Source organism: Cygnus atratus, chromosome 3, assembly GCF_013377495.2.
Source record: "Cygnus atratus isolate AKBS03 ecotype Queensland, Australia chromosome 3, CAtr_DNAZoo_HiC_assembly, whole genome shotgun sequence".
Classification (NCBI taxonomy): domain Eukaryota; kingdom Metazoa; phylum Chordata; class Aves; order Anseriformes; family Anatidae; genus Cygnus; species Cygnus atratus.
The window spans coordinates 83,259,431-83,276,115 of record NC_066364.1 but is presented as its reverse complement, the minus strand read 5'-3'; the positions used below and the strand labels follow the sequence as shown (position 1 = coordinate 83,276,115).

Sequence of the window (16,685 nt, the reverse complement as noted above, 5' to 3'; positions counted from 1 at the left end):
TGCTTGGCAATGTACTTCTATTTTTTTTCCCCAAAAAGTTGTGTTAATCGAATAAATAATATTTTTTTGCTTTTCTTCAGAATTCAGGGGATGGGGAGCATAGGGTGCAGTCTGCCAGTGGAATCAGTAGGGCAAACAAACTCTGTAGCTCGAAGACGAAACTCAGCTGATTTATGAATGGGATTGTGCGGTATGGTTGCCTGCCACAGCAGGGAATGGATTCGCTGCCCCTGGAGGCAACTTCCCAGTCCTATGCCAACTCCTACGATTATTTAGATCCTCTAGAAATTCTCGCTGAAGCCCTGCAGCAGAAGAGGGAGAAGAAGGGGTTTCAGAGGGTTGTAGAGGAAGGCGGGATGCGGGAGGGAGGAAGTCCTGAGACACGACCATGGGGCACCGGCGCCGTGTCCTTCTCGCTGGTGGCACCGGGAGCCGAGCCGTGAGGGAGCATCGCCAGGGCGCATCCGTGTGCCCGTCGGGGCGACCGCAGCCCTGCGGATGCCGGGGCCGCCGCACCACCGGGGCCGCCCCGCGGCGGGCGGGCCTCCCCCCGCCGCCTCGCTGCCTCCTCCTCCTCCTCCTCCTCCTGCAGCCGCCGCCGCCGGCGGCCCCGTCCCCGCCGCCCCCCTCACCTCAGCCGCCCCCCTCTGTCTGGCTCCCCCCGCGCCGTCTGGCGGCCCCCCCCCGGCCCCGGCCCCGCCGCGCTTCTCGCGAGAGCTGGGCATGCCGCCGATGCCGCCGCCGCCGCCGCCGCCGCGGAGGGGGAGACACGCGGGGGGAGACGGTGACGTCGGGAGTTTTCCTGAAAGTCAATAACGAGCCCGGCGGAGGCGGCGGGAGGAGCCGACAGCGGGGCCCGGCCGGCTCCGGGGTGAGTGCGCCGGGGGGAGCCGCCGCCGCCGCCGCCCTCCTCCTGACCCCCGCGCGTCGATGCCGCCGCGGCCGCGCTGCCCGCCCGGGCGGCTCCGTGCGTAGCGGGGCGCGCGGCTCCATGTAGCCGGGGGGGGGCCGGGGCCGCCTCCTGCCGCCCCCGCGGAGCCGCCGGGGACCGCCGCCGAGCCCGGCGGGGGGACGGGGGAGGAGGAGGAGGCGGCAGCGGCGCCCTCCTCCCCTTCTCCCCCCGGAGCCGGAGCCGCCGCCGCCGCCCTCCGGCTCCGCAGCAGCGCCCGCGGCGCCGCCGCCGCCTCTGCAGGTACGGGGCGGGAGGGGCCGGGCGGCGGCGGGGCGGGAGGGGCGGGAGGGGAGGGAGCGAGGAGGCGGGCGGGGAGCGGGGGGGGAGGCGGGGAGGGGGCGCGGGGCGGCGGCGCGGCCGGGCCTGGCCCGGGGCTGGGGGGGACCGGGGGCGGGGGTCCCCCCCCGGGCGGTGCGGGCGTTATGTAACGGGGGGGGGTGGGGGTGTCGGGCAGGGCGCGCCCCCGGCGGGAGCGAGCGCAGCCCGCCCGTTATCCCCCCCCAACGTTTTTTTATCCCCCCCCGCGGGAGCGCGCCGGGGGTGACTGCGGCGCGGGGGTCTGGCAGCCCCGCGCGCGTGCCCGCGGCGCGGTGTGCGCGTGCCCGCGCCGCCCGGGTGATGCCGCCGCTGGCGGCTCCTGCCTGCGAGTAAACAAACCGGCCGCCGCCCCCAAACCCTCCTCCTCCTCCTCCTCCTCCTCCTCCTCCTCCCGCACCAGCCATCATGGAGGCCGCCGCGCACATGCCGAGCAAGTTGACGCGCGGCGGGGGCGCGCCCCGCACGTGCTGCACCCCCCCCATGTCGCCGGGGCGCGCGCCACGCGTGTCGCAGCGTGTCGCGATGGGGTGGGGGGGGGGGTGGGGGAATGCTGTCGCCGTGTCCCGTCCGCAGGGTCCGGCGGCGGTCGGGGAGGGGAGGGGAGGGGAGCGCAGCGGCGGCGCGGTTGCTGCTGGTTCCCTACCCACTGCCTTCCACGCTGGGTTATCTAACGGGGTTAGGCTAAAAGAAAAAGGAAAAAAAAAAAAGCCCAAATCCTGGGCTTGTGCGGCTGGTAGGGAGTAAACAAGTGCATCGCTCCTCACCTTCATTCTATATTTTTAATGTAATTATCAATTGGTTGGCTACTTGGATGTATCTACAAGATCTCGTTTTTATTTTTATGAAAATACGCCTACGGCTAGACTCGCTTAACTTCTCCTTAAGAAGTTCTCTTCTGAAAACCCCAGTGCCCCAGGTACCTCCATCACCACCCTTTCCCAGGACTGAAGGAACTCGCAGCAGCCTCTTCTACCACTGTTTGTTTAGGACCTACCAAAACTTGGCGAATAGGCAGACGTACTTCCCCCATACCTCACCAGATTCTGTACATAGCAATCAGTTTCCCAAGGCAAGAGGCATGCAAATGAGAGGTCCTGAACTTCTGAGAAAGGACTTCTTCAGCGTGACCTGTTGTTTTTGCAAGCTTCTGTAGACAAATGTGAAAAGCGTGTACGTGAAATAGGAAAGAAAGCTTATTTTGGCTTTTAAGTTAAGCGTACAACTCAAGATCCCGCCTCTAGGACTGTTTTTTTTTGCTTGTCTGTTTGTTTTATGGCAGGAGCCTTTAAGTTGACCCCAATATCGCTAATTGGATTGGATTGCTAATTATAGCCCACGTGGATCTATTTTGGTTGGATGTGACCAGTCAGTCAAGTTCAAATGAGAGCCAAAGAAAAACTGTAGAGATAAGAAAAATCCCATTTCCTGGAAAGCCTTGTATTGTATTTTGATAACTCATTTTTCCTCTAATGTAAATGTTTGGTGTATGCACACACACACACAGGTAACACCAGTGAAACTCCTCTTTGAGGTGGTCGATGCTGTGGTGCGTTCCTGCCTTCCTCTAGCTAGGTTTGCCTTACCTCAGCGGGCCCTTCAGCTTCATGGGCAGCTTCATAGAAAGTTGTATTTCAGCATCGTGCTCCCTCACTTGTTTGGCAGTTTGGGGGAAGATGATGCCTGGTTAAACAACGCGCTGCTGCTCTACGGGAAGTCCATGAGAAATCTGACACATACGAGTTTTTATCTTGCCCCAGTTGAAGCAGATACAGTGTTAAGGCTGCGATGGCATTAACTTGTACTAGAAAATGTTGACATCTTGACACTGGAGCAAATGCTTTGTGGAAGGAAGGGATAATAGTGGTTTTTCTTTAGCTTACCCCAAAACCGCTGGAGCTCTGCTATTGTTTGCAACCCAAGCTTCTGTTTGCAAGATGTTCCCAGAAACCATATCTCGACTTCCGACTTCAGTTTGAAACAGCATGTGTCTGAAGTTTGTATAATAACTGAGGCATCCTTCAGACTACTTGGAATTTGTCTGCCACTGGTTTATTTAGTCTTCTTTCACTTTCCGTGTGCAAATCAAATTTTCCCAATTTAAAGAGAGAGTCATTTCTATACCCAAGAAACTTTTTTTTTTTTTTTTTTTTTGTGAAATAACTTGGAAATACTCGATTGCTTTGGAAGGTATGACACCATTATTGCAGTAGTTCAAATGTTAAAATACACTTGAAATTTCTGTGCTGTTCTTAGTGTAAAGAAGATACAGTTTCTAATAAATGTATTTGGTTGGAATTTCATTTTGTGCTGCTAATTCAGCAGGAGAGGTTGACTTGGTGCGTGGAAGTCTAACTTTGGTGGCATCTTTGGTGGCTTTGGCACGATGCTAGTTTTAACCAACACTGGAGAGTGGGAGGACCTTGAAATACACGGAGTGAAAACTTTCTTGTAGTGTACTTCCATTTTGATATGGTTAATGCATAAATGGAGTTGCTTTAAAAGGAACACACCAGACTGTAGCTGCGTGCTTAGTATGGGTGTTAGTTGTCCCAAGTCAGCTAGCACTGTGTGCCCAAAGCCCTCTGGTTTGTTTTTCCCAGGTAATAAAGTAAGCCTTCTGTTCAAAATGTGCACTGCTCCCTTTGTGAAGAATATTGATGATTCAAAGAGAGTGGAACAGTTAAATGTGTGCATTCCTGAGTTTTATTTACCTTTAAAATGTCACTTTTGTTTCCAATATTTGTATGAAATTTACCACCACTTGTAAGATTGCCCTTCATTCTAGAGCGTTAGATTGGCTCTCATTCTGTTAGGATATGCCTACCAAGGATATCACGGTGGGGACGGAGGTTACTGTCTAGTGCAGCAGGTCCATCAGGGCGTGTGGCACTGCTGGTAAAGCAAGGGATCTTTGGGATGAGGAGCCTAGTGTCTGCTAGTATGTTGCCTCCTGGTTACATGGAAGGGCAGCTCTGGGTGTTGCAAATTCTCATTGGTAAATCTGTGGCACTTGTTGCTCCTCTTTGCAACAGGTTGGCAGGCTATATAGAAGACACTTTTCTAAGCAGTAGTTGCATAGTAAATGGGAAAGCTTATTCAAAGTGTTTTACAAATCTATTAAAGGCGGAGAAACAAATCAAACTACTGAACGGGAAAGTTAACTTGTTAGTGCTTTGTGTGGTGTCAAATCATCTTTAAAGTTCTGGTTTGTGTTTTCTTCTGGGCTACTTGTATGAAGCAGATTCAGGGCTGCTTATATGAAGAGAAGAATTATAAATGAAACTTGTTTTAGTTGAATCACTAATATATACTAACAAAAAACTTGCAGAAAATGCAAGGCTGTAGTAATAGATGGTATGGCATTTTGTCCTTGTCCTGTAGCTCTACATCAAGTATGGCAATTGAAGTAGTTTTGGCACATGTGATGGATTCCAAGCAGATTCTTTTTATCTTTGTTATTTATAGGTGTTGTTCAGGTATATTAGGAAGCTGTGGCAAAGTTGATACTTACAAAAAAAAAAAAGTTACAAATATCATTAAATGTTCTTGTCAAGGAGAGGAAGCATTTTTGTCCTGTGTATAGAAAGATGTTTGCTTTTGGTCATTTTAAATATTTCTCAGATTTTTGATATTAGTGTCAACATTGAATATGTTTAGATTAAATAATTTCTTATGTCTTGTGTCCATCTTGAGCGACCCTATTTTTCCACATGTTTCTATGCGAGTGTCTAGGTGTGAGTCCTGTTGATCAAAAAGAGTATTAAGAACAAGTTCTCACCCTGTGAATTTTTCTGGAATATCCTGACTAAAGAGCAGCAATAATTCCCTTAAGAATGCAGGCAGGACCTCGGTGTTTCATACATGTGGCTGAATGACACGATAGCACTGTTTGTCAGATGTTACTGCACTGTGTGTGTGATGAAGTTATTTGAATGCATCCCACAGTAGGGGCACAGGTGAAGAGCCTGGTTCAGCTTTACTGAGATCAATAAGGTCTTGCCACTAGGTGTGGGGTGGCAGTGCCTAGAGGTCAAAAGCTTCTCTTGCAGGTGGTTTAACCCCGCAAAAGTAATACAGTATTTCTTGGTGGAGTCTCAGCAGGCTTTCAAAACAATTTCTACCAACAAAAGGTTTTTTTTTTTTTTTTTCCCCGTGAGTGTTTAGTGTGCTTCCTGGGATATGTGATTGGTATGACTTGTCTTGTGTTTTTCTAGCCTTAAATGTGTCCAAGTGACAAGATGCTTTTGAAAAATGAACAGTCTTCATTTATGGTTGTAGAGAATTCATTCTGTGCTTAGGAAATTCAGATCTCAAGTTGATGAGAATAATGCTTGTTGAAGATGAACAAGCAAATCCAAAAGGTTTAGATTAGAAGTTGGAGTGTGGTTCTGGTCATGCTCCAGTGGCAGAATTAGCAAGTTCAGCAATTTCTGATAGCTATGTGGGAAAGAATCACTTTTTCAAGCAAATTCAGAATGTAATTTGTACAATACCCAAATAATAAATAAATCCTAATTTAGGAGTTTGAACAAAAGTCTTTTGGTAGACATGTCATTGAACTTTTTCCATCTTGTATATTTATAGTTTGAGAGCACATTTTTTATTTCAGTACTTTCCTTTTCTCATTACTCATGGTACTTTGCTTATTTCTGACTTTTATTGTCTTAATTCTTTGTGGCTTCAACTGTGTGCTTGGCATTGTGTATGCACTATGGTGCTGTGCTCCACAAAAGTTACTATCTTACCAAGAATCAAACATATGAACTTAATGAAGCTCTATTTTGTATCTCTTAGATATCTTTTAACCTATCTCATTTCAGAATGTATGGGAATTTCTTGGTTCTATGACCTTTTGCAAATTAGACAACCTGTTTCAGGGTATTACAGACTTAAAAATCCAATTTAATTTGTTTTCAGAATATTAAACTTGAGTTTAATTTTGTTTGGTAGCTTGAGACATTACTAAACTATTTTTTTAAGAGTGAAGGAACTTCATCTTGAAATGGCAAGAAAGAGTATTCCTATGTTAATCCTCAGCAAATTAAATTTATCATATTTTGAAGTGTTGAATGGCTGTCATAGTTAATACACTCAACTAATCCTTAATTTGAGTTCTTTTAAGTCTCAAAACTCTCCCAAGTTCATTATCTGAGTAACTTTTTTCTTTAATATATAACATTAGCCCTCCATTCACATTTACTGCTTTAAATATATTCTTTGGTTGAATTTCAGACCTGTATTCTCATACATTTTATTTTCTCACTCTCCTGTCTTATTTTCAGTTATTTTTTTTTTCTGACTGGGGGAGAGAAAAGGATTCAAAGCATTTTTGTCAATAAAAACAATGCAAACAATGGGTTGTTATTTTTTCATGTGGGATTCTAGAGAAACAATTTAGCTACTGTTAGAAACTTCCTTTATACCTTGGTAAACAAAGACGGGGTGGGTTTGTTCACCTTACCTTAATTGTGCCTTTGTCCCTTAAAATAGCTTAATTTGTCATTCTAATATGAAAAAGAATACAGGATTATAGTTTCTTTATTGGCAAATTACTCTGTTGTAAAATCTGACTGAAACATATAACTTAACATATTAATATTTCAGTGTGACTGCAGTCACAATTGAACTTATCTGAAGTCTCTAACTCGCTTATCTAAACATGTATGAGTTATGTGCAGCTTTTTGACATACTGTAAGTGAAGATAGAAGACTGAAAATATTAAGGGAAAAAGCATACATATAAATGTGCTTTAAAAAGACCTATTTATCTTTTCTAAAGTATCTTGTTTTTCCTTACCACAAAGCGTAAATATTGCTATTTCTGTTATCCTCCTTCTAATTCCAAGTCAAGGCTTATGAAATAAAGTTGTCAGGAATAATTTTTAATATCAATATTCTTAATGACATTGAGACTTTTAGTGCAGAATACAATTCAAAAAAATGTTTGCAATGCCTGCTGCAGAGATATCTTGGATTTTTTTTTTATATTTGTTGGAAAATTTGTAAAATAGGAACATTTAAAATTAGAAATTATTTAGGGGTATGCTTAAGTGTCTTAACTGTGCATACAGTAAAGATTTTATAAATTTAGAATGTACTTAGAATGTTTGTTGGTTTTTATTTTGTTTTTTGTATTGTAAAACCAGTTAATGTTTTGTTTTGTGATTTTTTGTTTGTTTGTTTAGAAGTTCTTTTAAGTTGAACGTAAACTGTCTGCCTGCAGGTTCCTTTTTCTCAATCTAAGTAGCGATAGTATTTAAATTAATCAGTCCTCCTGAGACCATAAAGAGGGACATAATCCAACTGCACTGTTTTTGAAGTATAACCAAAATTGCAGAATATGTAGTTTGTAGAAGCCTGTATAAATACACTACTTTTTAGATAAGTCACTGAACTGGATGTGATTCTTCCATTAGTAATACAGGTTAATTTAATTTAGGAAGTTTTGTAACAATCTCTGTTCTGCAGCATAGTCCTTTGTGTAATTTTTGATGCTGTGCAATGTATCCTCTAATTGTTTGACCAGACTGTCAGATAACAACTTGGGTAGGGGAAGAGGATATGGATGCATTTTTCATATAAATAAAACTTGAATCTCAACTTTACATCCTAAAGAGAACTCTGTTTTTAGTTTGGAGCCTTAACTTTTTAATTTCTTACTTTGTGATTACAAACAGTACTGAAGACTGCTACAGTCTGTTTGGTTGCGTTGGAGGATTCAAACTTTGGAGGATTTGAGGATTGATTCCTAAGAACTTGATCTGGGAAAAAAAAAAAAGCCCCTAAAGCAGAGAAACAAACATGGGTATGATGATAGCCACTAGAGGATGACTGACTAAGAGCTGTTTTTTTTTTTTTTTATTAGTGTGTGTTTTGTGTGTGCAAACATATAATTTTTCAGTGTACCTTTCTGAGAAATGAGGTAAAGATGAGGAGATTTGGCTCTGATTATGTTGAAGACCAAGGAATCTCAGTGAAGTCAGGCAAAGAGAAAGATTGACTTTGACACCATCCTCTCTCCCCACTTCCCCAAAGCATTTTATTAAACAAATGGTTACTTGAAAAAGGTAAAATGGCAGTTCCCTGATACATTTAGATTTATATAATCGCTGGGTTGCAAAAGGTACGTGAAGTTGTAAGGGTAGTCATTGGAAGAGGTGAAGCTGATCCTGTTGGTATTCTCTCTGGTAGCTTAAGTTGGTAAATGTGAGAGTATCTGTTTTTTCTCAGCTCCAAAATTGTTGAAAGTAGGAGCTTCTGTTTATGAAAGTTCTTACAACAGAGACCTGAATCATACAATTTACACTGAATTTATGGGCACTGTCTTCTGTACTCAGCTGTCTCTTGTCACTGGGGAAATGGGAGGATGCCCAGATTCCAAGGGAGTGTTGTCTGCTCTTACGAGTCTTGATGATTATTCACTTGCACATAGTGGTTGTTAAGTGTAGACCTGAAACACTGTTCTTGCTCCTTCTGCTTGGAAGGAAAATATTTTCTTCTTCCCATCCGCTGAGTCTGTGGAGGTGCCTGACTGCTGCAATGGGCGTGAGTGCCTCATTTAATTCAAAAATACAAGTTGAGAAAAGGTGTCTTCTCCCTACTGAATAGTCCATTGCTTCTTTTAAGGGTAGGTCCTATAGTTCCTAGGCGACAGCAGCATGAAACGAACTGTTTCTTTATATTGCTGTTAGTCTCAAAAGTTCAAGATGAAAACTGAGAATGTGTTGGTTTTTCACCACACTTTGGGAAAACCGTGAGTCTCGGTAGGATCATGTAGATCATGTAGGAGCATGTAGAAGTTTCTGTTTGATCTTTGCTCAGAAAGATGTCCTTGCGACCATTACAGCTAGGAACTTAGAATTCTTTGTAGTATTAGTCCTTCAGAAGTGCGCTGAATTGTTCCACATAATGCCAAAATGTGGCTTAATAGTTTTCCAAAGAGGAAAGAAAAAAATTTACCTTTTTTTTACAAGATCCAAAAATAAATGCAGACATTTCGTTCTTGTAGCTGGTCATGATGGAGTAAATTGTCATAACTGCACCAGAAAGCACACAGATAATAGGTTCTTGTATTTATTATGCATATTCATGACTGACTGATACATTGTGCAAAATACATACGATGTACTATTGGAAAATTACCTCTTAAAAGTTCTGTTTGATAAAGTGGAAAAGAAAAAAGAAAAAGCAATACAACCCGTTCTTCAGTTGTTGGAACATAAATAAAAACATAACTTAGGTTTTTCTCTGTAGGAAGCAGCTGGAATGCAAAACATCCTCAGCTTCAGTTCTTACACATTTTTTCCCCATTCTATCCTATAGCAACAGGGAAAACTGTAATATTTACTCTGTAACAGCTGCTGAAACTTGAAGTGCATCAGGAGAGCAGAGTTGATGGCTAATGAGTATTTAAGCTCTGTGCAGGCTGTGTAGCATGAACGTTTCTGTAGGTTTTCTTGAAATAGTTGGACTGTAGATGGAATGCTATTCTCTTATGAGAGTTCTCGTTCCATATGTTGTAGAGAACTCCTTTATGCCTGTAGAAATGCACCAGTGCATCTTCAGGGTGAAGGTTTCTGTATGTCTGTTTTTCATTAAGGTCAGTTTTCGTCACAGTAGGTAATTTTCAAAAGTGTGTTGCTGGATGACTTTCTGAGTGAATGAATGTAGCTTCTAGAAAGCCTCGAAGGAATTTAATAAGGGATAATACTACAGATGCTTACAAATGGCTTCTTGAAAGTGTAGTGTGAATGTATAACCTTTATTTTCATTAGTCTTTTAATGCTTCGATTTATCTTCTACAGTTTCCTGTGTAATTCAGATTGACTTTTAATTACCCATTAAGGGAGTGATCACTATAACCATTATGTCTGCATACAACTGTTGATAATTTTACTTAAGTTGTTTCTGGTAGCACTGTGAAACTGAAACGGAGATAATTTGGTTAGTTTTGTCATCATATTTATCTGATTTTTGCATTTTGGCATTTTTATTTGAAATTCGGTGTAGTAGTACGTGGAAGGAGTAGGATGCTGTCTTACAGGCATGCATTTGAGGTTATTGGGACACAGGCGGAGATAAAAATCAGTCATAGATCAGATTTTGATTAAATAACACTAACTTAATCATGATCAGTGGATAAATAGGGAGCTTTAAGCATAAATTCATTCATTAAAACTATATGTCTACAGAAATCATAGACTTAAAGATCAGTATGTGGGCAGACAAGATCATTGCTACTTAGTGCAGAAGTTCATTTCTTACAGCTTAGTCTGTACCAATAAAAATAAATTATTGCACTTTTCATAAGAACACATCAACATTGGGAATTGCATTAGATTAACAGATAGGATAAAACAAATCACAGCATATGCCGGCCCAAGCTAAGTATTTTGCTTATTTTATCTTTATAGTTGAAAAAAGTTGCCTGTGATCATCTGTTAAGGAATGCACTGGAAGTCTTGTAGGAATGTCAAACCGAAGTTGGGTGTTGGGATACTGATGTGCTTGCTTGTGCATCACAGAACAGCTGTTATACATCAGTGTTTTTTGATGCTCCCCCCTGGTTCTGTAAAGATGTGTTTGCTCGTAGTAGGAACTGATACCGTGCTGCCCTCATCCTGGAAGGCAGAACTGGAACCTGTGTCAGCTGCATGCCTCAGTCTCTCTCTGTCCGGGCACAGCTGTTGGGCTTGCTTATCACTGGATTGAAGAGCACAAACAAAAGCTCTGATAGAGTATGACCCAGAAAATAACTCTCTAACTAGTGAGGTAAAGGCTATGGAAAGACATGCTTGTTGTGTTTATTTCTGCCATGCTGACTTACCTAGTAATGCAAAGTCTAACCAGTTAAAGCTAAATAGGTGAACTGGCACTACCAAAGCCATCTCCTGTCCTTCCAAAACCTTGTATGTAACATTTTCTTTTAATTCTTGTAACAACATGAAGGTATATAAGTCTGAAGGCAGTGTGCATTTATATAAACAGAGGTGTCTGATGTCCTTTTAGACACAGTGGGGCGTGATGCTGGTGCAAAAGGGTGTGCATCGCCTACATGGGACTTCCTGTCATATCTGCCAGTGCCAAGGGATGTCACAGAGGCAATGCTTTCAATATAATTTAAACTTTGCACTACTAAATTATTCAATGTTGCAGTTTTTAATTTTAAGTACCTGAATTTCTCTATGTTTTTGAGAAAACAAGTGAACGCAAAACTGTAAAATGAATACACCCTCAGTATTTCTGAGTTGTGCTGTGCTGCATTATTTGTTGCATGCCACTTGAAAAAATGTTCATACCAAGTTTTATTTGGCACAGCACAGCATCCATACAGAAGTAGCCTTCCATCTAGCTGCTGCATGGTGCAAATACACATTTTTAAAATGACAAATAAGAAATAACCTGCGCATGTATAATGGTTCAGTTTTTACCCTGTTCTTGGTTGGATTAGAACAGCTTATTTCCCAGTCCATGCTCCTCCATTCATTCATTGCGCAGGCTGCTTTTAGGACAATAGTATTTCTTCCTATTGCATGTTTACATTTGTTGGTCAGTACACTAAATGGATGTGTATGTGCTGGATTTTATAGTACTAAACTGGGCTGTGTGTCCCTGCTCCATGCTAGCAGTGTGTACAGGTGTGCTCCTGTGTGAACAGCCACACAGGGCAGAAGGGTGTTCCTCCACCATTACAGAAAACCCTTTCCTAGATTGGCATGATTTGGCTGTTCCTCTTTGTTTTGAAGGATGGAGGGGAAAGGCAGTCTGCTGGCAAAAGGAGACCTCTCCTGCCCTCTGACTTCTCTTCCTACTTGGTTACAGTGCTATTATCTCTTCTTCACAGCTTGTTGGTAGTCTGGGAGCGAGGTGGTTGGAAGGGAGGGCTGTGGCTTCTGGGACCGGCGTGTCCTGTTGTAGGGCTGGCCTCCTTCCGCCCCCCGCAAGCTTTTTTTCTTCTTTGTAGGGAAGAGAGCACTCTTGTCACTGCCTGGCTTAAAGCCCTGAGAGAACATGCACTCCTTCTTTTCATAAACTTAACTGTGGCTTTTTTGGTTTATTTGCACTCCTAAAAAGTTGCTTCTCTGTTCACATACTTGTCAGTGCTGCTGTTTCTAAAAACTTAGAGGTTTGTACTGTCTATCATGTAGTTATAGTGGAAGTAGGAAGAATGGTATATTTCTGTAGCCTTTACTATTTCTTTTTCTTCCTTTTTTTTTTAATTAATTGAAACATTTTGAAAAAAATAACTGCATGGCTGGTGAACTGCTTAATACAGATTTTAACAGTTAAGCATTATAGGTATGGTTATCATCATAAGGCTTTGGTTTTAAGTGCCTTTACAGAACCTTTCCTTCCATTTCCTTTCACTCTTGATCTGATCAATGCAGTCTTAATAATAGAATCACTTACCAATTGCATGGATTCTGACAAATGGGGGAATGGTGAAAGATACTGTGGCTTCAAAGCTGGACCTGTGAAGCAGTACTGGCACCGTTTCATTTAGTTTCATTTAACAGCATCCTGTGCATCAGTACAAGGAATTTTATTGTGTGTGTTTTATAATAGTGCCACGTGACTTAAAATGTAACACATTCTGGTTCTGTTAAGTAGCAAGGTGTTCATGGAAAATGTGCTGTAAGACTATAGAAATATGATTCCGTTATATGGTTAATTAAAAAAAAAAGCAGATTTTTAATATGAGCTCAGTCAGTGGAAGACATCAACAAAGACTTTTTTTGTTGGCTGTCAAATGAGAAAAACAGAAAAGACTTAAATTCTTTCTCTAATATTTCCTTCCAGGGTGACTCATCAGTAGAAATTGGGAAGAGCAGCAGAAGAGAAGCCAAACAGACAAGCTGATAACTCAAAGAAATACTCTTTTGAGTCGGGGGTTCAGAGTGGAGCCATCATGAGCGATGTTACCATTGTGAAGGAAGGCTGGGTTCAGAAGAGGGGTAAGTTCTACCTCTTAATGCAAAGTTCTTGTGCTGTGTAGCAGGCTGTGCGCAGTGGCATTGTACAGTTACGCTGGGAGCATTCTTGATTTATTTTCTAGTCTGCAGCAAGCTAATCTGACCATATGGAATTAATGGCCATTAAGGCCTGGGTCATGTTAATACTTAACCCTCAGCACTGCCCCTATTTTACGTGGGTAACTGACAGTAAGGAGGAAGCTGGACTTTGTAATTCCCACTTAACCTTGCTGCTGCAGCTCCTGTCACCCCTGTATCAGACTAAGTAGGCGGTGGTGGCAGCTCTTAGAAGTAGAAATAGAGGTGCACAGTTGAAGGTTGCATAGAAGCTGTTGTGGGTGCAATACTTCGCGTAACTTCCTCAATGCCAATATGTGGCTCAGCTTATATTACATACTCAAGTAGTCCGTGTAAAATCAATATACTACTTGTGTAAAGCTCAGCATATATCTAATTACTCTGCAGACCTGGAAGCCATATGATTAAAGAGTATGTTCCTAATTATAAGCCAGTCTAAAGTAGTATTTTCTGTTACAGTTAAATTCCTGTGAATTCTTGAGATGTCACTTCATAATCTGTCACCATGTGATTTGCAAATTTGGGAATGTTGCTGTATGTTACGTTTTGGATGGGAAACCTCTAGAAATAGATGGCATTTGCACCATGTAATGGACTTTGAATGAAATCTTCCATAATTCATGCTGCTTTGCTTCGGGTTGTGGTATTGCACAAGATTATTTCCAAAAGAACGTCATCTCTCTTGCAGAGAGAAGGTGATCTGGATTACAGGGTGATGTATGCCACAAGCTTCTGTGATTCTAGCCCAGAAGGACTTGGACTTGAATAGTGTGAACAAAATTGCTGTTTAATTTAAAAAGAAATACTTTGTTTCATTAGCAGCATGCAAAGACAAAGATCATTATTAGCTTTCTTATTGTAGATTGACATTAAATGTTAAAGAAGCCAAGAGAATGAGAGAAGTTTATTATTCTGTTATTACTCCTGCATAACTGTATTTCGGTATTTCATTGTGGGTATTGCAGATGAAAATGGGCTAACCTACAAGAAGCTTAAGGCCTGCTTCCCGTTTTGGAGTATATATTTTTTGTATATAACAAATCAAATTTTGCATGGCAGGAGCTATTTAAAATTTTTAATTGTTTCTCCTTCCCAACTTGTTGCTTGCTCTGTTTGGTTATCTGATTTCCCTTGTTGTTTATTTCACATAATTTCCTTCAAGCATATTATAAAATGATTAGGGTGATTCAAATAGTTCTCTCTTACATAATGTCATATAAATTGCTCATTCTTACTAAAATGCGATATCAACTGTGATATGCATTAATGACTGAGGTCCAGAAAAGGATTATAGTTTTGTACAGTGAAACTAAATGTCTTAGTGAATATTTGAAAATCTGAAATGTAAAAGTTTTCCCTCTCATGCTGTTTTGCTAATCTATTAATTAAAGAAAAGCTGATGGATTTTGCATTTTGATGTCAGTTTTGATAGGTATTTTATTTTCAAAGACACTTCATGACATGCATTTTTCCCTCATTTTAATGAACTTTGAGTGAATGTATGGTTGTTTTGTTCCTTCTTGCTATGGATAACATTGTGTGTGTGTGTGTGTGTTTTTTTCTATGCTTTCTAATATTTTCCTAAATTTTCTATGACTTATTACAGTTGTTGGTGAATTAAAGCGTTTGTTTTGCTTCTGAAAAGAAGAAAAGTGTAGCAGGGTTTTTCAATGTCAAAAATTTGTAAGCGTTTAATTCAATGGTTATACGTTTCATGTAATTACAGATTCTACCCTGACCTTGCTCTGGAGACAGAGTTGCTAAGCACTTTTGTTATTGTTGCCAAGGAAAAGTATCTGAACTTAATCTAAACTCTGAAAGTTGGAATTTGTCTGTGCTAAGTGTACACTTTGTCAGCTGAATATTCTCTCTCTGTACCAAGAGGCATGGTGGGATTGGTTGAAGTTGCACTGCTTCTGCAAGCTATAACGCTGTTACAGTTTTAAAGGCTGTTCCCTAATCATCCCTACTTAACACTTCTTGCTTCAGTTCTCCGAGTGGTTTTGGTATGTACAAACTAGGTTCCTCCTGGAGGAAAGCAGTGTGGAATCTCCTCTCCAGGTATGCACCGAGTAAATTCCAGCCCCTAGCTGAGGCATAAAGGTACAAACCAACAGGTGGTGCTTTGGAAAGCCCTAAGCCATGTGCATGGTGTAACGTTCCTTTTGAGGCACCAGACTGAATTTAACTTGAAATAGACTGGTAAACCCTATACGCTGTAAAAGCAGGGGCCTGGGCACCAGCTGTTTCAGTTGACTGATCTGCTTCTATTATGCCAAATTACTTGGTCATGTGGATATAGCCTGGGACCTTTAAAATCTATTGCCTTCAGCAGTCAGGGTGGTGATATGAGTCAGGGTGGTTTGTGATGTAAGGAAAAGAACAGAGCAATCTCTTACTCCTTGACTGGGCTCCAAATTGCAGCATGAGGATGACTTGAAAGTACGGGGATGAAGTAGAGTTTTGAAGAGCCAGCTAATGAGATAGTTCCTTTAACTCGCCTATATGGCCTGAGTATAGCAATGAGATGGGAGGAGTAAAAGTTGAGCTGGGGATCTTTAAGTTGAAGCAGAGATAGAGGCTGGGGAAGAGGGAGTCTGTTAGTGCAGGATATTGTGATTCTTAATGGCTGTGAAATGCACTGAGAAAATGTTTGCTTTATTATCCTTTGTGCTGTATCCATGTCAATAATAGAGGGCTGACAGTTGTACATTTGTAAGTCTTTAACCCTGCTCTTGAGCATGAAGAGTCATTGTGATTCTAGTTGATTAGCCTCAATGTGCTGTTGTTCTGTGAACGCTTAAATGACCAAGCTGTTAAAGTATTCCTATTTTAAAATAGTTCAGCACACAAAGTAAAGAAATGTCAGAATTAAGTTTACTTAATTAAGGATGGTCATATTTAGGCCTTGAGCAGTCTTCACAAGAAGATGTTTCCGTGCGGTGAGAGTAGATGACACTGAGGAAAGGTAAGCTGTTATGTGAGCTTAGGTGAGCAAAAGGTGACAGGCAGAAGGTGAGAACTTCAGATGATAGAAGGAAGTGAAACCCAAGATGAAGCCAAGCCTGAGAAGCTCAGCGAACCTCAGGAGCTGTTAGGTCCCATGTCACAGGTGAAAGGAGACCCTGAAGCATGGTGGCTGGGCCTGCCTGAGCAGGTGCTGTAGTCCAGTGAGAGCAGAGCCAGAGAGTAAACTAGTTGGTGATGAGGGCTTGGTACCTAGCTGCACTCATGGCATTTGCAAAGTGAAGTGGGTGTTACTTTGGTCTGGCTTTGAACTGCTTCTGTGCCCCATTAGCAGTGGTAGTGCTCCGGGGTCCATCTTGTGGTTCACTTTCATCTGAAAGGAGCCAGGTTTGTGCACT

The 16,685-nt window shown here is 42.2% G+C and overlaps 1 protein-coding gene across 3 annotated transcripts in view; it reads left to right on the top strand.

Annotated features, from left to right (window-relative positions):
• Window positions 1-710: 710 nt before the first annotated feature.
• The window catches only part of AKT3 (AKT serine/threonine kinase 3), a 152,211-nt gene continuing 136,236 nt past the window's right edge, over window positions 711-16,685 (top strand). The window contains exons 1-2 of one of the 3 annotated variants that reach the window (XM_035563924.1): window positions 711-871; window positions 13,070-13,224. In XM_035563924.1, the coding sequence (XP_035419817.1) occupies window positions 13,179-13,224 (46 nt within the window). In that variant the 5' untranslated portion in view covers window positions 711-871; window positions 13,070-13,178. Of the gene's footprint in view, window positions 872-1,087; window positions 1,193-13,069; window positions 13,225-16,685 lie in introns of those variants that run through there. The other 2 variants (XM_035563941.2, XM_035563933.2) reach the window with 2 other exon arrangements.